Source organism: Coregonus lavaretus (assembly GCF_964263955.1).
Source record: "Coregonus lavaretus genome assembly, chromosome: 12".
Taxonomy (NCBI): domain Eukaryota; kingdom Metazoa; phylum Chordata; class Actinopteri; order Salmoniformes; family Salmonidae; genus Coregonus; species Coregonus lavaretus.
In genome coordinates this window covers 27,846,124-27,871,808 of record NC_139999.1, presented here as the reverse complement: position 1 = coordinate 27,871,808, position 25,685 = coordinate 27,846,124, and the positions used below count along the sequence as shown (strand labels likewise).

Sequence of the window (25,685 nt, the reverse complement as noted above, 5' to 3'; positions counted from 1 at the left end):
GGCAAGCCACAGGTGTTTTCTGCAGCAGAGAACGCTGATAACTAGTCGATCATATTGTTAATCATTCAAATCAATAACGAGGCATAGACTTAAAGTAAACCCCCTCTCAAGCCCCTGACATTTCCTGAATTTGCCTACTCTTCTGAATCCAGTCTGAACATATTGCCAAAAATGTGTCTTTAAAAAAGTAAGCTATGCATCAGATCATGATTTTGAATGATACATTCCTGTGAGCTAGTTTCAATAGAAATCACCTCTAATAGCCTACATCTGTAAGTTAAATGCATTTATATGTATTTATATTATATTCAATTTGTATTGTTTGAGTGAGTTGTAAATACAATTTCCCGTCAGACAATTTTTTCAATTCATTCAATTACAATTACTTCAATCTGCAATTGAAAAGTCGTTGAAACAGAGATAAACCAGATAGGCCTTTACTAATCTCGATTATTGGTCATTGCATGCTTTGCAACTCACAGTTAGGCCACTTACGTTTTGCTTGTTGGGCCCCTTTCTACGATTTATGAGGGCAAAGTTCCCTTTCAATAAATGAATGCAGCTTATTGGTGTGGTCCGGCGTCATAGCCCGCTGTGCCGGATTTCTTCAAGCTTGCTATGGCACCTCAGTCCCTCGCCATAAAGGTCCAATCCATCCCCATGGAAATGCGGGTACCAATGCGCGAGGGAATAGAGTTGCTCTTGGAGTAGACCTAATATTTAGTGAACTTTAACCTTTCTTGCCCTTTTAATTTAGTATTTTTCCTATAGCGTTACACCTCAAATCACTGCCTGATATCATAAAAAGTTGACCAGAAGAAATAATTATCTCCAAGTTTCAACCTGGAATTTAGGCTACTAACGTCTGTGTTCTGGACACACACTAGCACAACCTAACACACACACACACACACACATAGATGTATACATAAAATGTGGTTTTAGGAATCTTGATGTAGCCAACATACACAAATGTAGATATGCATTCATAACATTCATACATATTTTGAATGATTGATTCACGTGTGGACAGAGCAAAGAAGGAGTCGTTTTTTATTCAGGTATAAGGATTACCATCACATTTGTTTAGTTTAGTTTTGTAAAGTAAAGGTAGTGATGCAATGAATTCAAAACGAAATGTGTGCTTTGCGTCCTATGCCGTTGTCTGATTGGTCGGCAGGTCGGTGGCTAAACCCACTCTCCCATCATGAATAAAATAAAGGCCGTCGAGCCTATCCGCGAGCTCTACTGTCTCCTCCTACAACGTGCGCCAAAGTTGGCCACTTATACTTTCAACCAGCAAGCAGACGTTATCAAAACTAGCTGTTGACCACTAAGTATATCAAGGCAAAGAATTAAATAACCTTTGTCCATTTACACATTTGAGTTCAAGGTGTATCCCCTCCCTTTACACACCACAAACCTCTTCACAATTGGGGTGTTCTTTTACCCCGGCATTTCTCTGCATGTCTAATATCACCACTTTTTCTGTTGGAGGGGTTTTAGTATTTACGAGTTTCTCTGTCTGGGACTACGATTTTATAGTTTGATTTTTTTTATCCTTTTGAGAGAAGACATTACGTTACATCCTATCGGCAAAGACCTACATTTTCTTGTCTGGACTTTGCGCGAGTAAGAATTTGGTACCAGTACCCACTTGGTGTTTCTTCAGTAGCTAGAATGGCTACTTTACAAGGAACAGTGCCTCGAATGATGCGCCCTGCGCCAGGCCAGAACTACCCCCGCACTGGATTCCCTCTGGAAGGTATGGCATATTATTTTACTTGGAAAATCTTTCTAGAGAGTTGCAAGAAAAACTAACTCGTCAGCTTGGAGGCAGGTTATAGCTCATCTTTGTGAAATATTAGGAAATATTAGGCAATTGTGTTTTCGATTTGTTGTAGCTCATCTTTGTGAAATATTAGGCTATTGTGTTTTCGATTTACCTATTGATTTATGCCTACAAGGACATTGAAATTGTTGTTATATATTTCAGAGTAGACAGCCTAACATTGCTTGACAGGCCTACATGTTGATTTTAGAAGTATAGGACTACTTTTAAATGATTATTTATAATGTTTACTTTATGCAAATGACAATGACAATATGGATGATCAACATTTGACTTCATATAATGTTTTATGCGTAATAGACCTATCCTCCTGTTTAAAAGTTACCAAACCAATGGTGACATTGTTGCTAAGATAATTTTATAATTCAAATGATAAACTATGCGAGGAAATAAAATATATATCTTAGCATATACGCGGAAAAATACCAATTTGTATTTGCATGTATTTATGGGAATCGTTCCCAGTCACAGCGAGTTCGTTCGTGCTCAAGAGCTTTTAACGAAAATACACAAAACCACGTAGCTTGTAAGTTACTGAAGCTCCAGGATTTGTTGAAGTATCTTGCTGCTGCAAATGGAAATAAAATACACAGCAAAGAGATGGCTCAAAGGATCACATCAATATTTGTACAGCATGACTAGGAATAATCAAGGTGGAAAGTGCCACACTCTTTAGTGCCTCTTGAATGCGAAATTGGATGCTCAAGTGCTCTATGGCTCTAATTATACATCCTGCCAGCCAGGCTGACTGGGAATGAGTTTGTCTGCGTTCTCTAGTGAGAATGGATGGGCTGTGGGATATGTTTGAAAATTGCCTATATTATGGTATAGTATCATCAACGTTACTGCTATTCGACACGTCTATACAATTATTATTAGGCTAATGTATTATTATCATGGTTGGGACGACGATAATGATGATGATGATGATGATGATGATGATGATGATGATGATGATGATGATGATGATGATGATGATAATAATAATAATAATAATAATTATTATTATTATTATTATTATTATTGTTATTGTTATTGTTATTGTTATCATTATCATTATTAAAGGTATGTGTGAGTAGCCTATATGATTGATTGCATTTAGGCATGCAATTGATAGTCAAGAACTATACAGGCCTAGGACTACTCATTTTGTATCTAATTATTGTCTATGTGAAATAACTATCGGTAAGATATCAATTAATTATATAGCACCAAACCAATTTCACATCAACATATTTAATTGTTTATCCTTAGCCTATTTTCACGTTACCCTCTTTGTCATTGCATTGTTGTCTAACTTGATCTCTTGCGCATTAAACTTTAACAATATCAATATCATCAGGACAATATGCAGGACCTGAATATGTTTATTGTGGAACAGTATCAACCCCCCTGGGCCAAGGTCGGGTGAACCAGCTCGGTGGAGTGTTCATCAACGGGAGGCCGCTGCCAAATCATATCAGACACAAGATAGTAGAGATGGCACACCACGGCATCCGACCCTGCGTAATCTCGCGACAGCTACGAGTTTCCCATGGTTGCGTCTCCAAAATCCTCTGTCGGTACCAGGAGACCGGTTCGATTCGTCCCGGGGCTATAGGAGGCAGCAAGCCCAGGGTGAGTGGAGGACTAGTCTCTACATTATTTCACAATCGACAAACTTCAGATACAGTCTTCTTCTTCGTTTTCTTCTTCGTCTTCTTCAGTTATCATGTCACGTGCATTTTACGCACCTGCATGCATGCATGAGGCAACCTTTTCAACATACAAACATAGTTAGGACTATAGCCTAGAAGTTATTACTATAGGTATTGCATGTAGTAAAATACATTCAGTTTTGTGTGGGTATGATTTGTGAGGTAGCCTACGAAGACATGAACCATAGGCCTACATCTCGAAAACAAAAAAGTCACTAGGCCTACAATCAGGAAGTCGTCTATAGGCCTTGGTTTGAAATGTCGAAAGAAGGCATGCGCCTCCATTTCAAATTCCCCCTCATGGAAACAAGTATATATTTCATCTTTGTTATGTGTTTGTATCCATATACATTAACATATCATGTTCTTCATGTGACTTAAAAATTGCTTCGACTTTCCCCTCTCTGTGTTTGGCCGTTGTACATTTTCAAACCCACAGCAGGTAGCAACTCCCGACGTGGAGAAGCGGATTGAGGAGTACAAGCGAGAAAACCCTGGGATGTTCAGTTGGGAAATTCGGGACAAGCTGCTGAAGGACGGGGTGTGCGACAGAAGCACTGTTCCTTCAGGTGAGGCTTCATCTGGTAAGCAACTTTTCCTTCTTATGGTGATTACTGTAAGACTATAGTCCTGTATGCACATATTTGGTATGCAGTTTTCACTTCTTTTACTTCTATTTTTGTAACTTCAGAATTGTTCACCTTGTCTTGACATGAACCTATAAATATGAAGAAATATATCATTCATTTATACACAAAAGTACTAGGACTTCAATGTAATCAAAGGCCTATTTCGTTTTCTCTCAGTCAGTTCCATCAGCCGAGTTCTGAGGGCCCGATTCGGCAAGAAAGATGACGACGACGATTGTGATAAGAAGGATGAAGACGGGGAAAAGAAAACAAAGCATAGCATCGATGGCATTCTCGGCGATAAAGGTAGGCCAACAAAGAAAAACGTCTGTTTATTTTCCTATAAATTGTGACTAAATCGTGTCGTTACTATTTGTGGTATTAAACAATAATACAATGTATGGTAGCCTATAAACACACTTCCATAATAATGCTCTATTAGGCCCATGATTAATTATTCCAATAGCAGCATCATCAACAACGATCATCATTATTATTATTATTATTATTATTATTATTATTGTTGTTATTATTTTATAGTTATTATTATTATAGTTATTATTATTATTATTATTATTATTATTACACTTTAGTAGATCCTATTCCTATTTTATAACTAATCATTATTATAATCATTATTACTTGGAGGTTAAGCTATTACAGTTGTTATTTGTTATCATGTTTTATCGTTTTCAACTTGGTCAACAATTTTATTTAAATGTTTTTTTCTATATATCTCTTGGGAAATTCTTATACATTTATGGTAAATCGGAAGAGCCTCTCGCAGATTGGTGCATTCATTCCTGCTTTTAAATCCCAGCTAGTCCTTACTCAATTACTCAATTATTTATGTGAGCCTGACGGAAGGTATTTAGCTCCAGAAAATTAATTTGTGTAACAAATTCCTCTCGCGCTCATTTAACGATCCCCCTAAACGACAGCTGACAGTTGACCCATTTGACAATCAATGTCAGTTTAGTGGCTCTACATCTCTTGTCAGTTAAACTGAGACGAAGAGGGCAACTTCTCTGCAGCCATATCCCTCTAATACTCATGGCAATTATATTAAGGCATGGACACATTAACTAGTTGGTAACACACGTTTTTCAAACAAATAGTTAACATTTAAAAATAACAACTCTTATTGTGAATGTTATTTTTAACATTAGGTAATAGGAATGCACGACATTATTGATTTATTTAGCTAATCTTTTAAGATAATTCAAATTCATTGTTAATTTATATTTTTGTATAAGCCTATATGAAACATTTCATTCAGTTAGTAGGTTCGTGCTATTGTGTCACTTGTCAGTGCGTTCTCTGTCATTGAGTAGCCTATATGGAGAGAGAGAAAATCACAGTGCTTATACAAACCTTTCCTGAAAAAGACAAAGGTCGCCCTTTAAGATGATCAAACATCCTTGAATAGGGTTTAGATAAGAGTGCACAAAAAGCTTTTTCCCATAAAAGACACTGCCAAACTTCTTCAAACTTGAAGATGAACTTCAGTCACACAACCTCTCTCCTCCATTGACGCTTTTCTAAAGTGAAGATTCCAAGGTACAAAGGTAAATCCTAGAAAGCAGGGCAGCAAAAGGGTCGGTCCATTCTCATTCAAAAACCCGCAAAGAGAGAGAGAGAAAAAAGTGTGGACAAAGGGCAGGGTAGATATAAAGGGAAATGAATTATTCAGTACACCCCGCTGGTAGATAGTTTTGTAATATTACGGAATAGTCTGTTGGAGGAGAGAGCGCATTTGATGGTGCAAAACGGTTCTTTCTTTTTTTAATGGCTTGTGTCCATTTATTCATTTAGAGGTCGGACCATTGTGTTTCTTAGCTGTGTATGGTGTGCTTAATCATGGAAACATTTTAGTTTTTCCGTTTGTAAACAGATATGCTTAAAACTTCAGGCAAATTGACTTATTGTACAATTTCGGATTCTGATTTCGAAGAGATTTTATCATGTTGCATTCCAAGGTGAACTGTTGCCGAATGTTTTAAGGTGAACTGTTGCCGAATGTTTAACTGCAATCTTAATCTTATTGCTATTTTTTTCTGATAATGATTATATTCTTATTCAATGCTTTACACACGAATAAAAAACAGGAGTCCGTTTACCACGTTTTACATCGAACAATTTAGTCCGCCCTACATTCTGATATATTTATTCTGAGATATGAATTTGCTTGCAACGGTGTCACATCAGAATGTTGGAAACCTCGCATAATGATCGTGTCAGATCTGTCCTCAATAGGTTAACTCAGAACACCAAACGTGCCTTTTAATTCTAAAAAAGATTCGTCTTCTCCCTAATGCAGTTTACCATCCAAATGGTTTTTAATAACGTTAAGACTTATTAGAGCAAGTAGGCCTAATGGTAACGTTGTCTGTTGAATAGGCGGCTGTGTTGGAGTGGGGTGTAATAGCTTGCAGGCATGGTAAGAAATGTATTTATCCCCAATCAGCCCCTCACTCTCTGAATTTGAAGCACAAACGTTATGTTGAAGGGTTTTAAAGCAGATTAAATTTAGCCTTTTATTTCTTTTCACTTTCATCTCTGAGCGGGGCTCACAGTCGCTCGCCCTGGGCACAAATTCATGAGATTTCTGGTTTACTTCAGAGATATTTAGATGTATTAAATGTATTTATTTGTTTATTTATTTGTGTATTCATTTATTTTAGTTTTACATCACATATGTGTAATCTGACGTGATAAAACAAGTAGGCTATTTATGTATAATTTCAAGCAAATTGCAATAGGCTAAGGCTAAATAAGGGTATGGAGATAGATCACCATGGTGTGTGGAGATTTGACAAAGTTATACTGCACTTCCACGTTTGTAAACGGAACGCAGGCTCATTATCTAATTTTGATAAGAATATCCATCCATATATGCTTTCCACAATTAACGAGCATCCACCTGCCATCTTCAATAATGCAGAGTGATAGTGAGGGGCTGCGATGAACGTGCCAAGTTTAATTAGGCGACCAATGGGGTGAAGGGGTTCCACAAAACGCCAAACGTGCATGTTCTCAATCCTGGAGATATTGTTTGTGCATGAATGGTCAGACCGCCAGGGAAAGAATGAATCCGTCCTTTTAAAAAGGACCATCTGCAATTACTAAACCAACAAACGGTCCTCTGTAGCCTGCATGAATTGGCAAGGTGGAGGCAATGGAAACTTCAGAAAATCGTCGGATTACCTGAGGTTCTCAATCTAATCAAACAGAGGCCAGACTGGCTTTCTGGGCGTTGGGAAGGGATAATGAGAGAGAGCATCGGAGAGCCACTGTGGTGTCAGGCAATCCGAGGCTCCGGGCTCGCTTTCTCTGTGCATATTCAATTAAATGACCATGGGTGCCGATTAAGAACAAGGTTGTTTTATACAAAGGGACAGAAAAGAATCACTTCATCTATGAGATAACAGAAAGGGTGTAGCCTTTTTGAAATGACAAAAAAGTTAAACAAGTTAAAACGTGTAAAGACCAAAATAAAGAAGCATTCAAATTAGTGAGTTCTAGGCGCACACACACAGACACACTCACGCACGCGCACGCGCACGCACACGCACACACACACACACACACACACCCTCTATGTCTACGAAATATAATGTAGCTATATTTCGGGGTCTAAAGCTGTGCTGAATGAGAAGGACAGGGGAATGAAGCGAGAACCCACTTCAAACAAATCCATCTGGAATAGGCTAGCGTGTGAGAGAGATTTAGTGAAAGTATGGGGAAGTTATTTAGCTATTATTTTTCCTCAGGCATTGAGAGTAACTCCATCTGCACTTTCTTCCAGCTATTTGGCTGGGTTGAAATAGAGGGATACCCAAATGTTGGGCAGAGATAACATACCCATCATAGCCCAGACCCTGCGATGTGCTTCACTGCATTAAACTCGGATTAACCTCCCCTTTCCCCGCAGCCCGCTGTCGACACATTTCACTGAAATTTACATTGGTGGATTTCTTGCAGACAGAGGGGGCAAAAGCTGAAAGTCCTCGCTACAGCTAATCATATAATCGATGATGATAATATTGATAATAATAATAGAGTATAATAATAATAATATAATTAATAATAGGCCTAATAATAATAATTTCTGCTTCTAACCAATTTATTTATTGCAACTAGTAGCCTATAAGAAAACACATTATTTAAAAACGGTTGAAAACATTTTAAATCAATTATAGCCTACGAAAGACAATAGGCTACCAAATGTTGTCAAATAATGTAAATTAATGTAATACTAGCCTATATTATTGTAGCCTATGTGCTTTGCTATTTTATGGAAATGGCCAGTCAAAATCACGATAAAGACCACGCTGTTATCCTGGAGTCAATCAAACCCAGGAGGTTGGTGGCACCTTAATTGGGGAGGATGGGCTCGTAGTAATGGCTGGAGAAGAATTCGTGGAATGGTATCAAATACATCAAACACATGGAAACCATGTGTTTGATGCCATTCCATTAACTCCGTTCCAGCCATTATTATGAGCCATCCTCCCCTCAGCAGCCTCCACTGCCAAATTACCGAAACTAACCACAGGAGTTCATAATTGGAATTTAAACAGGTTTGTTAGGAAAGCTTTTTCTTGATTTTCACAGGACACTGAATTTTGAAGCTCAAAACGCGTAAATCAGTTCAGTCACCTAACAGGCTAAAATAGAATCCGCGCTCTCTAAAACTTACACAATCCTTTCTAATTTATGCTAAATCGTTTGCACCGCAGTGAACAATATTTAGCAGGGGTCATGTTTTACAAGCTTTTATACAATTAACAGTACATGGACCCCTTTAATCATTTAGCCGCCACTATATTCACTCTTAGTATTTGTATCTGTACACATGGTGATTTATGTCATGGCTTGCATTTGTCTTCCCTTGTGAAACTTGAAACAAGCTGAGCAATGGCGGAATGGAATGGCATCTAGAGAGCCCCTGGCATTATTTCTAAACAACCACACATCAACCGATGGTACACGTTAAACTGATAGATGGCCATTTCTACAGACAACCTTTGAACTATGTCTCGATTCGTTCTCTCCTTGGGAGGAGCATTAACGCGCAAGTATACCCAATGTTTTTGGCGACCTGTGTTTGTTATGTGCAGGATTTTAGTTTTCCGCAGTCATGCTAAAAAGAGACAAATAAGAGAGAGCAAGGAAATATAGAAAGTAGCCTAGGCGAGGACAGCTAACTGTAATAAATGGAGAAGCTTTTGGAATTCCATCCTTTTGCTTATCAGAAACATTATTGTGGCGGCACAAACACAACGTTCCCACTGGTTGAATCAACGTTATTTCCACGTGATTTCAATTAAATTACGTTGAACCAACGTGGAATAGACGTTGAATTGACGTCTGTGTCCAGTGGGGGAGTTCATCATTGCAGACAGTACTTTCAAGCCTGCGGGTCTATTAATTAAAGCACTGCTTGTCACGTGGGACACGTCCTATCATGTGCACACTTCTTAGGATAATGGTTTTTCGATCTCTTGTAATGTGGGATTCTCCAAAAGGGACAATCTTCCCTCTCCAGCTACTTAGGGGACATTGAGAAGTGTACAGAAGAAGACATGGGGATTTCTATCTCATTTATAAAGACGAGTTCATAATCCTTTCCTGCTTAATAACTTAAAAGGATTCAATTTCCCCTCTCATTTAGGGTTACGATCATACATTGTTACTGGATGCAATAGTATCATTTCAAGGTTAACATTTCATGCTTGAAAAATATTATAATATTGTCCTATACTGTGTTTTAGTTTAAAAAAATTATAATAAATAAGATTGGCTACATTATTACATTCAGGACGTTTTAATCCATGCATGTGGGCGTCGTTGTTGATGATGATGACGACTATCTTTTAAATTATTGTATACTAACTAATTTCACATTTCCTTAATGTGGTCGATATTTTGCAGGCGTTTTGTTAGCACCACGGTATTTAGTTGGCATGGGGGTCACAGAACAGATTTTCGGACCAAAGCCATACGGCACAAATTATGAAGGAAGTATATCCCTCAAGGCCCTCGCTCACAGCAGTAGTGTGCAGGATGTTCCTATCATGTCTGTCTGTGTCTATTTAGCCAATTTGTACTAGAACGTTTGGTGACCTTATCACGTTTAAAAAAAATGAGAATTGCGTTTCAATAATGATTATAGGGTGCTGCAGACATATTGAGACAAGTCCTATTTTTGTGCAATGCTTTATCGATACCTTGTTGTTCCAACGAAATTATGACATAATGGAAAACAGATAGAAATTGTTATTTTTTAGCAAAATGTTATTTTGGTCTATATTGCCTGTAATGCTTCAGTTAGCCTATTGCAACAAGTGGGCTGCATGTATTGTACACACGTAGGCCTATAGACTATCGATTACCCTCTATTGACAATCTCTTTATAATAGAATAATGAAATAGTAATCGATGTTATAACATTATAGGACAAATAACTAATGCCAAACTAGTCCCCACAACGCTACATGCCAAATGTACGTTTTATTTTTAATTTTCTTCGTTTAACTTCAGCATGGCTGGTTTAGACACCCCTGTGCAGGTATTTGACTGGTGCAGGGGCCCCTACAAATCCAACACATTGCGGTTTCCCCTGTAATTCATCTTGGTATCACAGGGAGAGGGCCCCAGGTACTCAAGGTATCTTAATTATTTCAGCCAACTTGTCCAATAACTTGTCTCCAACGAAGCCTCCATCTTCTGCAAAAACGCACCGATTTCAGAAGGCCTACATGTTTGGTTGAGCTTTTTATAGTTTTTAGCAGTTGTGTGATTATGGTGACGGATTCCTATTATATATAAAACGTTGTTATAACACGGTTTGATTTCAGAAACGTTACCCATGAAATATTAAAGGGTGGGGGAAAAAATGAAATATATTTGGTCTCAAGATTTGGTTCGTTTTCTCTTCCTGAGCTAATGTTGAGCATGGCATTGCATAAGCTCACAGTATGATGTTTGAATTATTTATGATTATTATAATGATTGATCTTCTTGTTCTTGTTCTTGTTCTTCTTTTTATGATTCTTATTATGATTAAAGGTATCCATTATTAATTAGCAAAAAGCTTATGGGACATTGCATGGGCCTCTGTGACATTCTTAGCTTTCCGTTTGGTGGAGACTGAGGCTACAGAGGGAGGCTGACAGGGGTAAGCTAGGGATCCCCTGTGAGTATGACTCGGAAGTCATAACTTGACCAGCTTTTCCTTTTCTGAAACTAACTCGTTAAACTTGTCAGATCTAATTAGGCCGTTTAAACGTCCAAGTGCATCGGTGGGAAACAGTAGGTGGTTGGTCAGTGCCAGCAAATGCGGCTTTCGAGCCTTTCTGGGGAGACGTAGAGGAGGATCAGCATGAGGGCGCTTGGAATTGGACTGCTGGAAGGAGGGTCTTTTTTTCTCCAGGCCTTTTCCGCTACTTTGTCAATTATGGCCATCCAGCGGGCTAAACAGGGCAGCCCGCGCATGGACTTTGGCAGTGCATGCTAATTAGGTATGAAATTAATTAGAATAGACATCTATTAAAGTCTTTAAATTTGCCCCTTTTTTTTTTACATAGTTTAAAAGGTATAACAGTGGTTTAATGCCTTACAGCCAATATTACATGTTATAGCATCCCCATGATATGTGCTGCCCGTCTAACGGATGTCCTAGAGATCTTAAAACCTCCAAAATATGTTTAAACGTTTTTCTGACCTGTGATAGGATTTTTCGATTTTTAACCCAAAAAATAATATAAAAAACCCCTAATGTTTTGCTAATCATGGTGTGTTTGCAACATTTCTATTTCAAAAATTAAGTGTAGGCTATTTCATGACTGATCATGAGAATAATATATTATCTAAGTGTGTGTATGTGTGTTTGTCTTTTGAGTATAGTTTTGTGTGTTTTCCATTAAAAAATAGACTTTGGGAGCTTGAATCATCCTCTCTGTGGTTTAGAAGAAGTGGAAATTCAATTGTCTCCATTCCCTTTTTGAAAGCATTTTTTATTTTAATTGAATACCTTTTTTCATGTATTGGGACTAAACCCCTTGTGATGTCTGACAGCCTCTCAGCTGTCTCTCCATTGTCAGACGAATGGACACTAGAAGGAAGAGAGAAAGGAGAAGGAGGAGAAAATAACCTTCTGTTATTTTCTGTCTTCAGACTCGCTGCATAGGCTATTCAGGCGAGTTGATGAACTCCTCCAAAAAGTTTATTAAGGGGCTGAAAACAATAAGAACTAAAGCCTTTGGGCTCCAGGGCAGACAGTTTATTAACTAGCTGCCATTGTGCCTCAAAGGCAGATGCATGAATACTTTTGAATGGGGCCTTCAAACTGACACGATCAGGCTGGACAGCAGCAGTTTAAAAGGAGAGGGTTCTTCTTCTGCAGCTCAGATCTCTCCTTCCCTGCATTAATGTTCATCTGCAGAGAAGGGGAGGGGGAGAAGGATCTGGGCAGGCACTGACTGTCATGGCCAGGGTGATTTTCTCCCTCTACACTTAGATATACTACACATAACAGGCAGACCGTTGACTTGAAGAAAAACATGATTCAAATTCATTCAACTTATTATGACAAATTGACGATTGTCCTCTTCCAGGAGAAAACAACAGTGCATTTTCCCATTCCTTGGTCAGTTCTGTAAGGAAATTGCAACATAGAGTACTGGTAAGACAATCTAATACGCTACATTTATTTATTTTCTTATTTCCACTGTAGAAAAAATAGATCAGCTATCAGTTTTATCTCAGATAGACGATGCGGGAAGCGATGCGCTGGTTAGCTGTGTTTAAAACGTTTATTTTCTGTCTTTGTTCTGGTGGAAAGCAATCTTTAGTTCATCTTCTGTCTGGAACACTGTTCATGTTCTTAAAAAGGAGATTACAGACTACTTGAGGGGCTTTTTCTTTTGCTTTGAAAAACAGGATGCATTGATTTACTGCCATATTTGGAGAAATAGCACAATAACCTTGTTGTATACATCCAGACACATTATTCCCATTCCTTTCATTAGAGAAAGGTGTGTCACTTTCTATCCCTCTCTCTATCTTTCACTCTCTTTCTCTGGCCAGCCCTTCTCTTTAGCCCCGTCAGTCTTCGGCTCTCTGCCTCCCAACATCAGAGGGAGTCCTGTGATTTGTGACCCCAGCGACCCATACTTAATCTGGCTAAAGAGGGGGAGCATCCAGCTCATAGAGCACAGGGCCCCAAACAGCCCCGGCCTGATCTGGCAGGTGTCAACATTAGCAACACAATCGCACCCCAGTCCAATGCCCCGTACCCTAGCCCCAGCGCCACACTGAACCCAAACTATGTGAGGCCCAGTGAAAGGAGATGCATAAAGGGAGTGGGGAGGAGAGGAGAGGGGGAGGACAGGGGAGAGATTACACTCTCAGGCAGCTATTAGCAGGGATGAGGCTTTTCTAAACAAACAAAAAACAAGACAATCGATACTGTGTTAGTTTACCAAGTGGAGTCATGATGGGCTCTGGAATATTCCTCTCTCTTCTATTGTTTTTCTCAACTTCTCAAACGTCTATGGTTTGGTTCATATTGGCAATCCAATTTAGTCTGGAGTCCTTGGAGGCCTATTTATTTTTGTGGCCAGTGCTTTGTTAATGGTTGGTTTGCTCCAGCCCATGGCTAGTTCATTCATAGATTTTGAGCTGTAATGAATCCTGGTTGGAGTGTATTAACATTGATAGTGGACAATCACTGGGCTGTCCAGAGGAAAGCAGCATTCAGTGATGACAGGACCACTGGCCCTCGGGGACCACAGCCCTTCTCTCATTAGACAGAGACAGCGGTGTCGCTTTAAACACACGAGAGGGATTGGAAGGGGAATGAGTTGACATTTGGACTGTTGCCGCTCTTGAGTGAGTATCTGTCTTGACAAGAAAAGCAATGTTTTTTAAAGGCCATTTATTTCTCACTCACTGCTGATTCTAGGCCATTCCACCAGAAGAGACAAGGGTTCTCCTCAGTGGTATAGATTAGTTGGAAAGGTTTCAGTGGTAGGATACCTGTAGTATTTGTTTTTGGAAGAGACAACAATCTCATTGAATTGTTTGGTTTGAGATATCCCCTTGACACCCTCTTCCAGGGCTCTTAAAAAACAAATAGAAAATAGAGGGCCTTTTGTTATATCTTTTTGGTGTGTGTAGCATGTACTCCACAACTCCCAGGAGGACCCAGTAGTTATGATGTTGGTTTGGTGCCATTCATTGATCCTGCGCTAATAATAAGTCAACACAAACAATCCCCTGAAGAAAAGCTCTTTGGGAAGTTGCTGCAAACGCATCCTTGGCTAAGCCCTAACCATTGACAGCAATAAACAAGCACACATTAACCCACCCAATGGCCTGAGACAATGGGGGTTGTTGTCATTAAATACTCATCATAGAGTTAGCTAGCAATAAACTGGTCCTAGGTGTTCAGGTATTGAGAGATCACAAACCAGTGGGGAGTAGCCCCTGGTGAGGTTTATTAGTCCTAGTAGTATTACCTTATCCAGCGGATGAGGACAAGGTCAGAGGGATGAATCAGGGACAAGTTTCATTATTTTACAAAAATTCAACTGTCTTTTTCTGAAAATATTTCAAATGTCATGTTTGATAGATATTTGTCAACTGTAGGCCTACTAGAATTATTCTTGCTCTTAAACCAAGTTTAACAGTTGCTCAGTGCTGATGGATAGTGTCATACAAGTAGACCACGTGTATTTCATTACAGGAAAGGGAAGGGCGATACCTTGTCAGTTGTACAACTGAATGCATTCAACTGAAATGTGTCTTCCGCATATAACCCAACCCCTCTGAATCAGAGAGGTGTGGGGGGGCTGGGTTAACTGCCTTGCTCAAGGACAGAATGGCAGATTTGAACCAGCTACCTTTCGAATGGCCCATGAATCTGTAAACGGTCATTGTAATTTGTCGGTCTCTGTTTTTATAGCATGTCTATGCAGGCCTTACAGATCATGAGCCAAGCCTAAGCATGCAATGGCCTCTTTGATTTCAGCCATATGATGGCTTCCATCAGATAAAAGACAGTGCTATTATGTATTTATGATCCCATTAGACAGAACACCTGTCTCTGTAACTCTCCCATTGGTTTCTGCTCCATTACTAGGGCTGTGTTACCAGTGTTTTATAGAGCGCATGCATTACATGACTGTGCTAGTAAAACCAGCAGCTTTCAACTTTCCCAATCAAAGCCCTCCATAGATCTATACTTGTGCTTCAAATATGAGCTAGATTTGTTGAATACCTAGAAATCTCCTCATATAGTACAACTTCTCAGATAATATTTACTGTGTCTATCTAGTTTTGCTATTATTTGTTTGTGATTCAGAGTCATGCCATTTGACTCTATATTAATTGCTAGTCCATACATTGTCTCACTCAGTTGAATATATTGAAATATATGGCGTTTTTATTTTTCACTTCCAATTTTGCAGTCTGGTTTTTTCATGGATTTGGTTTCTACTGTGTGGTCTATTAGTAGACTGTTTATGTAGACTGTTTGTGCTGCTGAGGAAAACATGTAGTGTTGACCATCACATGACTCCCATGCCTTTCTTATATAGTCATAACAACATATGAAGACGAACAGTATAATAACTGGAACCATTGGCACAAATAGATCTTTCCTGGGTGATTAAGCCATTGCTATTTTGACAAACATTAGAATTGAGAGAGTGGCTAGAGTAATGATGAATGCATATGACATATGAATGAATACAGTACAGCAGGCTATCTGGCGTCCTTTGTTGTGTCCTCAGTAAATTATAGATGTTCTGTAGATGTTCAATTCCTCAGAATTTACTTAAAACTTTGTTTCTTCCAATTTGCCTTGGCTGCCAGAATTGTCAGTGTAAAAGACATAAGAAAAGACAACAAGCATTTCTGGCTAATTTTATTACAATACAGGAATAGCCCCCATAATGTGCAACAGTAATTACGTTTAAAGCAGTGTGCCCAGCTCTCTTAGTGATGAATGAGAGACATTGACCATGGTCTGCTAGTTTAAAAATCACCATTAGCCTATGCTACTTAGGGCCAGAACATTTCCCATTTTATGCTCCTAATCTGCCTTGCAACTGCAATCTTCATTTGTTTTAATTGTCCATGTGGACGTTTTTTGACACGCACAAAGACAATAAACATGTTCCGGTAAGTGTTGCAAATCAGAAATGTGTTTTTTTCCACCCAGTTAAAATGTTATGGAGAGAGTTGAAACGGTGGGGTGGAGCTGCCGTTCCAGCCTGCAAAATAACAACTTCAAATGGAGCCTGGTTCTCCATTTTCAACTAATGTGCTTATTTCTGCATCCTCTGTCATTCTCTCCTTGGGGAATATGTACTCTCATTTCAAAAGCTTTGCTTCTCCGTTACATTGTAAAGCCACAATATGGAGTACAGAATTCAGATGTTAATATCAAGCACTGTGACGACTTACTGATGTCCCCCTCCAACCCTCCAAACAGGAAATATCAATATCTTTCTGGATCCTCAGGAACTATTTGGAAATACACTATCGTGTGTTCAGTTTGAATTCACTGAATCTGAAAATGAAAGAGTGAATGAAAGAAGAAGTTTCCCCTCTTTAATTCTTGCTTATTATATCCTTGGGAACGTCTCTCTTTTACCTGTTGGCACAATACATTTTTGTTTTGTTTGTTTATTTATTTGTTTACATGAAAGAGTGAGAGAGAGTGTCCACATAGGTTATGACTTCAGTAATCCAGTGTCAGAATCATGCCCAGCATCATTAACTGTTTACCTATCCTAATTAGGCATTGGGGTTGCTGGGTCCCATGTGTGTTGTAATAGAGGTTCATTAGTATAGGGGTTTACCCCCAGGGACGATTAGGTAGTTATAGTCAGATTGATGGTGTGTGGTGTAGTGGTATGTCCCTCAAACAAGACTGCCAACATGTTTTGAAATGATGGACGTTGTTGGCAATTCTACACAATTGCTGTGTTTATGGATTATGGATATTATGTTTGGTGAATTTGCACTCCCCTTGACTGTGAAAAAAAACTACTTCACTTCACAGACTCTTTCAGCTGTCCCCTGCACCATAAAAACTTCTGCACAAAGAAAAATGTTTACGGCCTGGCATTGTCCAGAAAATTAGGAAACTTCCCTGGGGCATGAAAAATTGTCCGCTGTGCATTCCTATTCTGTGTAAAGTAATCTCTCCTTGGCTTTGTTGAGAAAATGATTTGTTCCTCCCGGAGACCTCCACTCATAGCCCTGAGTTACTGTTTGATTTCCTGGGTAGGTTCTGGAGCCTTTGTTGGGGGACTGGGGCTCTAGTTCCAGTGCAGTTGGCGGGGACCCTGTGTGCTCCGCTTGCTCTGTGCTGCTTCTTAATTTCATTACTTTTACTGTGACCTCAATTAGCAGGGATCCTAGCCCAGGAAATGACTTTCCATTGGAAAGTGAAGCTGGGCTCAGTCGGCAGAGAGGGATACTCCTGGTGTCATAGTCACATAAAGGTTTTAGTTATTACTTAGTTACAAATTAAAGTTCTATAATTTCTATCAGACTTGTTTGTGAAAACTTTCCAAAACATCCATCAGAATTGAAAGAATATTCATTTTTGCTTTCCCTGTTTTGACCTAGAGTGAAGAAATACTCCAACTACAATAACTTTTTCTGTCAAGTTTGCCTTTGTGCAAATAACAACAATGTAAGAAAAGTGAAATCTTAAGTTTTGATAAATGTATGAATATACTAGTTTACCCGCTTTTACAGTATTTTCTCCTACACAATAAGAAGGTGTTTCTGAAAGTAATACAATCATATTGTTAGTAGTATCTCACATCCAACTGGTAGAATGTATGCATAAAAAAGAAGAATCCCACCCTTCAAGCCCTTCACGGTTTCACACTCAGGCAGAGAGAGCAGAGCAGAGGCCTGGGGAGTCAATATGTCAGCGTTTATGGATGCCCTGCAGAGCTGCACAGGGCTGTCAGGCCTCTATTCATGCTCTAATGGCCCCCTAAGGAGTCTGTCTCTCTGGGCTGAAAGGACCGGGAGGCCCAGAGGGCGCCCTGTTGTTGAAGGTGAGCGAGCGCTCTCATGGACGCGCCGCGCCTTCATCCATATGACAAGAACCATAAAAGAGCATCGCTTTTCTTTGCTGCTTCTCCCTCTCTTCTCTTTTTTCTCCTCCCTTCGATCATTTCTTAACCGACCTCAAAGAAAGAAAAGGGTACTAATTGTTTGTTGTGAGAGCCAAAGATTATAGAGCCTCTTTCTTCCTCCCCTTGCATTTTCCTCCTCTTTTGCAGGAATGTGATTCTATCACAGAGCAGAGCAAAGTAAACTATCAGAATGTTCCTTTGGTACGTTGATCAAAGGGAAAAGAGACTCACTTTTGACAGTGGCAATGAGACACAAGAAAATAGTCTATGGTTGAATATTTGGTTGGATGTGAGGCTCAGGCGGAGTGGCATTGACAAAAATACAGTAGAATACAGTATATACACTACCAGTCAAAAGTTTGGACACACCTACTCATTCAAGGGCTTTTCTTTATTTATAAAAATGTTTTACATTGTAGAATAATAGTGAAGACATCAACACTATTAAATAACACATATGGAATCATGTAGTAACCAAAAAAGTGTTAAACAAATCTAAATATATTTTATATTTGAGATTCTTCAAATAGCCACCCTTTGCCTTGATGACAGCTTTGCACACTCTTGGCATTTTCTCAACCAGCTTTATGAGGTATTCACCTGGAAAGCATTTCAATTAACAAGTGTGCCTTCTTAAAAGTTAATTTGTGGAATTTCTTTCCTTCTAAATGCGTTTGAGCCAATCAGTTGTTTTGTGACAAGAAGATAGCCCTATTTATAAGAAGATAGCCCTATTTGGTAAAAGACCAAGTCCATATTATGGCAAGAACAGCTCAAATAAGAAAACAGAAATGACAGTCCATCATTACTTTAAGACTTGAAGGTCAGTCAATACGGAAAATGTCAAGAACTTTGAACGTTTCTTCAAGTGCAGTCTCAAAAACGATCAAGCGCTATGATGAAACTGGCTCTCATGAGGACCGCCACAGGAATGGAAGACCCAGAGTTACCTCTGCTGCAGAGTTCATTAGAGTTACCAGCCTCAGAAATTGCAGCCCAAATAAATGCACAGAGTTCATGTAACAGACACATCTCAACATCAACTGTTCAGTGGGGACTGTGTGAATCAGGCCTTCATGGTCGAATTGCTGCAAATAAACCACTACTAAAGGACACCAATAAGAAGAAGAGACCTGCTTGGGCCAAGAAACACAAGCAATGGACCGGTGGAAATTTGTCCTTTGGTCTGGAGTCCAAATTGGAGATTTGTGGTTCAAACTGCTGTGTCTTTGTGAGACGCAGTGTGGGTGAACACATCTCCGCATGTGTAGTTACCACCGTAAAGCATGGAGGAGGAGGTGTTATGGTGTGGAGGTGCTTTGCTGGTGACACTGTCTGTGATTTATTTAGAATTCAAGGCACACTTAACCAGCATTGCCACAACAGCATTCTGCAGCGATATGCCATCCAATCTGGTTTGGGCTTAGTGGGACTATCATTTGTTTTTCAACAGGACAATGACCCAACACACCTCCAGGCTGTGTAAGGGCTATTTTACCAAGAAGGAGAGTGATGGAGTGCTGCATCAGATGACCTGGCCTCCACAATCCCCCGACTTCAACCCAATTGAGATGGTTTGGGATGAGTCGGACGGTAGAGTTAAGGAAAAGCAGCCAGTGCTCAACATATGTGGGAACTCCTTCAAGACTGTTGGAAAAGCATTCCAGGTGAAGCTGGTTGAGAGAATGCCAAGAGTGTGCGAAGCTGTCATCAAAGCCAAGGGTGGCTATTTGAAGAATCTCAAATATAAAATATATTTTCATTTTTGTAACACTTTTTTGGTCACTACATCATTCCATGTGTTATTTCGTTCTTGTGTTATGTGTTTTGAGGTCTTCACTATTATTCTGCAATGTAAAAAATATAAAAAATAAAGAAAAACCCTTGAATGAGTAGGTGTGTCCAAACTTTTGACTGGTACTGTACATATGAAATGAGTAAAGCAGTATGTAAACGTTATTAAAGTAACTAGTGTTCCATTATTAAGTGACCAGTGATTCCATGTCTATGTATATAGGGCAGCAGCCTCTAAGGTGCAGGGTTGAGTAACCGGCTGGTAGCCGGCTAGTGATGGCTATTTAACAGTCTGATGGCCTTGAGATAGAAGCTGTTTGTCAGTCTCTCGAAAAAGGTTCCAAAAGGCTGTCCCCATTGGAGAACCCTTTTTGGTTCCATTTAGAACCCTCTGTGGAATGGAACCCGAAAGGGTTCTACCTGGAACCAAAAAGGGTTCTTCAAAGGGTTCTCCTATGGGGACAGCCAAATAACCCTTTTAGGTTCTAGATAGCACCTTTTTTTCTAAGAGTGTATGGGTCTCTAGATCATAGTACTGACGTGGAATGAGATGTACACTGGTGTGGCGGTTCTTTTCCAACTTAATGTTGAGACTCTTGGGAGACACCTGCCCTTGGTCCTAAGCCACCTGTTAAGCAGTGGACAGAACTGATTGTACGTTTGAGAGAGGAGGGGAAGTTCAATGCGATGTCATTTAAGAATATTTATACATTCAGGGCTTGGTTGAGAGTCCTTTGTTGTGGACTCTCAACCACACTTATAATCTGAATTGTGCAATACTGTGACTCAAATGTTTTAATTTACAGTAGACAACAGTTACTTTTGTTTAATGCAAGCAGATAACAGTAGCCATACTAGTGGTTGCTCATCCTCACCTCGCTTCAGATTCAATTTATGATAAATGCCAAGCCAGGCTCTGAGAAGGTCACTGGTACCAGGGGAGACGATGATGATTCAAATTGATTTCAGCATATTAACATTAGGTAGGTACATCCTTGCTATATTATCATATTATCCTTGCCATATTCTCATGTTGAAGAGGTGTTTTGGTTGGCGACCTAAGTAACTAACAGATTAGATTATTTTTGAAGAATTCTGCTAAATGAACCATTGAGGTTTTACTTTCAGTTTCTGGCTCATTGTCTATCTGAGTGTATAGTTCCTCATGTCCCTTGTTTTCATGGAGTACTATATGGTTTGTTTTAATGGAGTACTATATGGTTTGTTGTAATGGAGTACTATATTGTTTGTTTTGATGGAGTACTATATGTTTGTTTTAAAGGAGTACAAAAGGTTTGTTTTAATGGAGTACTATATTGTTTGTTTTAATGGAGTACGATATGGTTTGTTTTCATGGAGTACTATAAGGTTTGTTTTAATGGAGTACTATAAGGTTTGTTTTCATGCAGTACTATAAGGTTTCTATGTTAAATCCATCCTTCAGTAACACAACTGAATCATCTCCTATGGCTCTCCTAACTTGGCAAACACTGAGGGACACACAGGGATGTGCATTGAGGAGAAATACCGCCCCATTCTCTGAAAAATGCAAATGGTGAAGTTGTCAGCTATTTGATGTTGCTGCACGATCCCCGCCCCCAAAAACATCCCTCCTCTCCAGTATGTGGGGTTGAATCCCATGCAGTCCTGGGGAAAGGAAGAGATGTTTATATTCAGGCCTGGAGCAGGAGACAGCACAGAGACAGATGGATGTCAGAGATAGCAGATCCCAATCCAGGCGTTTGCTGCTTATCACAGGGCCTGTTTGCATAATTAGGCCTTTTGATATTCCTCCCCTCCGACTGACATAAAGTATAATTGCAACATCAACTACAACAAAAGGCATGCACAAAATATACAAGTAAACATAAATAGAAAGAAAAGATGGGCTGTTATTTTTGTCCTGTGGCAATGAAGGAAGAAAAACGACCAATAAACAAAATGTGCTGTCAGTCACAGTCAACTGGTGTAACTGGGTGCTCTTGAGGCTGGTCCTGTGAATGCCTGCAGAACACTAAGCGTGAGGCCTGATTGTAATTATGCTGGAACTAATATGCTTTTGAAAATGAGCCATTATGAGCTAATGCTTCACTGCCAAAACCCTGTCTGTTTTTGTCCCTCTGTCTTGTGTAGTTTGCAAAGGTACAGCTGATATTGAGGGCATTGGTTCTGGTATCAGAAACAGCCTGCATGGGGCAGGGATACGGATACACACCATAGTGTTGTTGAGCTAATACTGACTCAGAGTTCATCTGAGAGACGAATAATGATGCTTCCCTTCATGTCATCATGGAGGCTTCTTTGTCACTTGTTATCCTTAAATACCTCACAGGTTTTATATGCATAGTCCAAGTATCCATTTCTGATCTATATTTTCAATATTTGACCTAAATATTCACTGACACATTGATGTGATTATATTGGTTAATATTTGACCATATTAGATATCTTGCCGTTGTTTTTGTTTTTTGTTACTATCATGTGGAGGCGTTGCTAGTAGCCTCCTGTGTTGTACTGTTCAGTGATCAGTTGGAGCTGATGGTGTTGGAGTGTTTCCTAGATGCTTTTTCTCTGTTTCCTTCAGTGCTGATAGACATTGCTATTGTAGGGCTTTACATTATTGTAGCACAATGTTCTCACTGGACCCCAGCAGTCTTTATTGACTGTACAGCTTTGGACAGCAGTCCATCTAAGCCATATTACCTCAGCCTCTCTCCCAGGAGGAACAGAGAGAGTAGGAGCTCCTCAGAGGGAGGATGGGAGGAAGAGAAGAAGACAGTCCATGGGGTTAGTGGGCTGGCCAGGGAGGGGGTTTGGAGGGGTTGGGGTGATGAGTATTCCATCTGCCTGCAGTCTGAGCTCTGAGCAGACCGTGGGGTCAGCAGTGAGGAGCATCAGGATAGAGGGAGGACCGTCTTTAAACCTCACACTAAACTCACTGCTAAACTATTAACCAACTGCTAAGCTTCTCAGAGACAAGACCACTGTTGTTGGTTGTGTTCTGACTTGAGTTGACATTCTGTCTGACTGGATATTGTTAGAAATAGCAGTGCTTTGTGAAAAAGAAGTGATTCTGGTTCACAGAGGTAACCGAGTGCTTAAACAATCTCTTTGAGAAACATATGGCTACATTCATAAGTAATGAAATTCAATTAAGGTCTGTTAGTAAAACAATTTGCTCTTCGGGATAATATGTTTACTTGTTTACCCTTTTGGCTCCATAAACATTGCTTGAATCGTAAACAAAATATTTCTAATTTAGAAGACCTGGTCAATACTTGGTTAATTTCTGTTTAAGCAAAGCTGTATTTTTAAGTCAATATTGAGCAGGCCCTCCGAGGGCCCTGAAGGAGGATACATGGCTGTCTAATCATTCCCACTGGATGTTTGCTACATAATTAGTCTCTAATTGCTATGATAACTGATGAGGCGAGGCACGAGTGCTTTATCAATATCCCCAGAACCTTCCAATGGAATTACAGCAGGAGGCATTATACCCAGGTCTAATCAGGATGTACCTAATTGTTTAAAAGCAGCGAGAAGTGCTCGAGAATTGACCTTGACGCCCACAGGGATTGAGTTTATTCCAAGGTAGTAGGCTAATCATCCACCGTTTTGTCCTTTATCAACATTGACAGATTTGTAAACCAAGAAGACATGTGTTATTCAAATTCAAAAGCTTTGTTGTCTTGGAAACAGATAGTAAGTGTTTATTCTTCCATAATTTAGGCTGAGAGGCACCGCATCCATAAATATCAAACAACTATTTAAATAAAAAGATTTGGATACTGTGTAATCCATCCAGTGTCATAAAATATGTGTATGTAGATAGTGTTATGTCTGCTGAAGGGTTTCGTAGGGTGGCCAAATGTGCAGTTACGTAAAATACATTAACCAGACAGCCATGCAACTCTGAGAGGAACCATATGTTTGATAGAAATTCTGTTTCTGTCACAACCCATTTTGGTTCATGTGGGAGCCCCAGTGTTGTTGATGAATTTTGGCATCCCGTTCGGCAAAATGTGGTCTGGATAGAGATGAGGTTTGCTTCTCACATCCCTGTTTTCCAAACTCATTAGTGAAAGGGCTGTTGACCTTCACCCAGAGCGTGCTGCCTGCTGCTTGTAGTTCATGCACACAAACAGACGTGTTGGTTGCGTGTGCCATGACACATATGTCACTGTAACCAGGGCTCAATGACAGGTGGCAGTACATACTCATTAGTCTTGTTTGCCATGCAGTTTGTTTGTAAATCCTTTGCAAAATGCTTACATCAGAATATAGGGGGATGATTTTGTTTTGGAATTTTTGTCGTAACGGCTAGTCTATATGCCTCATATGCACCTCTTAACCCCCTCACATAGATAAACAAAGGAAGAGAAATATGAGCAAAACTCAAATAGAATCTGTGTCTGTCGTTGAGCAGCCCTCCCCTCTGCCTCCCTGTCCCCCCCTCTCCCCCCTCGTCCCCTCCTCTGCCTCCCTGTCCCCCCTCGTCCCCCCGTAGGACACAGAGGTGACTTTGGAAAGTGATCTATGGACCGCTGTACCGGTCTCAAGTGTTATCATGGCGAGTTAGCTTCAAACCGCTCTTCACATCCTCATGAAAACCAACAAAGGGATATGCCATATATGTACATATTCAACTTTCTATGTTCAAGGGTGTTCTCTGCAATAGTGGTAGCCAGTGTTGGAGAATCAATCTTTCTTAAAAGGGGTAAGACAAAAGAATTGATTTTAATGAATGCGGCCTCATGTCCTGCGGCCGCATGTAATCCGCAGAGAATCGTTGAGCGTGAGCTCAGGGCGACAAAAAGACGTTCTCAGAAGACTCATCGAGTGGCCTGTAATGATAGTCTCCATATAATCCCATAATTCCTTGTTTAATTAAACTCCAGAGCCGGCCTTGAGACCTAGACAGATTTGGTTGCTCTTTTATTCTCACAGTTGTTATTTGAAGGCCATTTGGCTTCCGTTTGTCCATGTGGTATGTTGAAACATTCTAGAGGGCATTGTTAAACTGAGCTTAGTTGTGCCCATAGCCAATGCAGGGGATTCACCTGGGCTAACTTTCAGGAGACCATTATGGTTGTCATTATATGGGTAGAAAGGCTTTCTGTAAAGGGCAATGAGCTCTCCACAAACTCTCTTCTTCTATATCTCTCGTTTTTTGGTCTTCACCCTTCTCTCCTTCTGGACTGTACATGTCTGATGCAATCCAACTAGGCCTAGAGCAACACTGGCTTGTCACACTGGCTTGTCAATGTCTCAATGAGCACATTTGTGAAAATTTGAATTTTATAACAGGAAATGAAAAGGGCCATGTAGTTTAAATAGACATGCAGAGGAGGTGAAAATGATGCAATTTCCTAAATTCAGTTATAATGGTAATGCGCTGTGGTAATACATATTCGCTGTCAGAAACATTCCTCTTGGCCTGGATTGGATGGCTTTGTGCAGTATCTATATTCCTCAAGCAAAAATGCAGCAGCTTAGTTGAATGCCTAAAAGTATTGTAAGTGTAATTCATTTATTGACA

At 39.8% G+C, this 25,685-nt stretch overlaps 1 protein-coding gene across 2 annotated transcripts in view; it reads left to right on the top strand.

Moving 5' to 3' along the window:
• Nucleotides 1-1,680: 1,680 nt before the first annotated feature.
• Nucleotides 1,681-25,685, top strand: part of LOC311138566 (paired box protein Pax-7-like) — a gene marked incomplete at both ends in the record, with an annotated part of 56,696 nt that continues 32,691 nt past the window's right edge. The window contains 4 exons of one of the 2 annotated variants that reach the window (XM_084173311.1): nt 1,681-1,765; nt 3,234-3,469; nt 3,989-4,118; nt 4,356-4,484. In XM_084173311.1, the coding sequence (XP_084029437.1) occupies nt 1,681-1,765; nt 3,234-3,469; nt 3,989-4,118; nt 4,356-4,484 (580 nt within the window). Of the gene's footprint in view, nt 1,766-3,233; nt 3,470-3,988; nt 4,134-4,355; nt 4,485-25,685 lie in introns of both variants that reach the window. The other variant, XM_084173310.1, reaches the window with a different exon arrangement.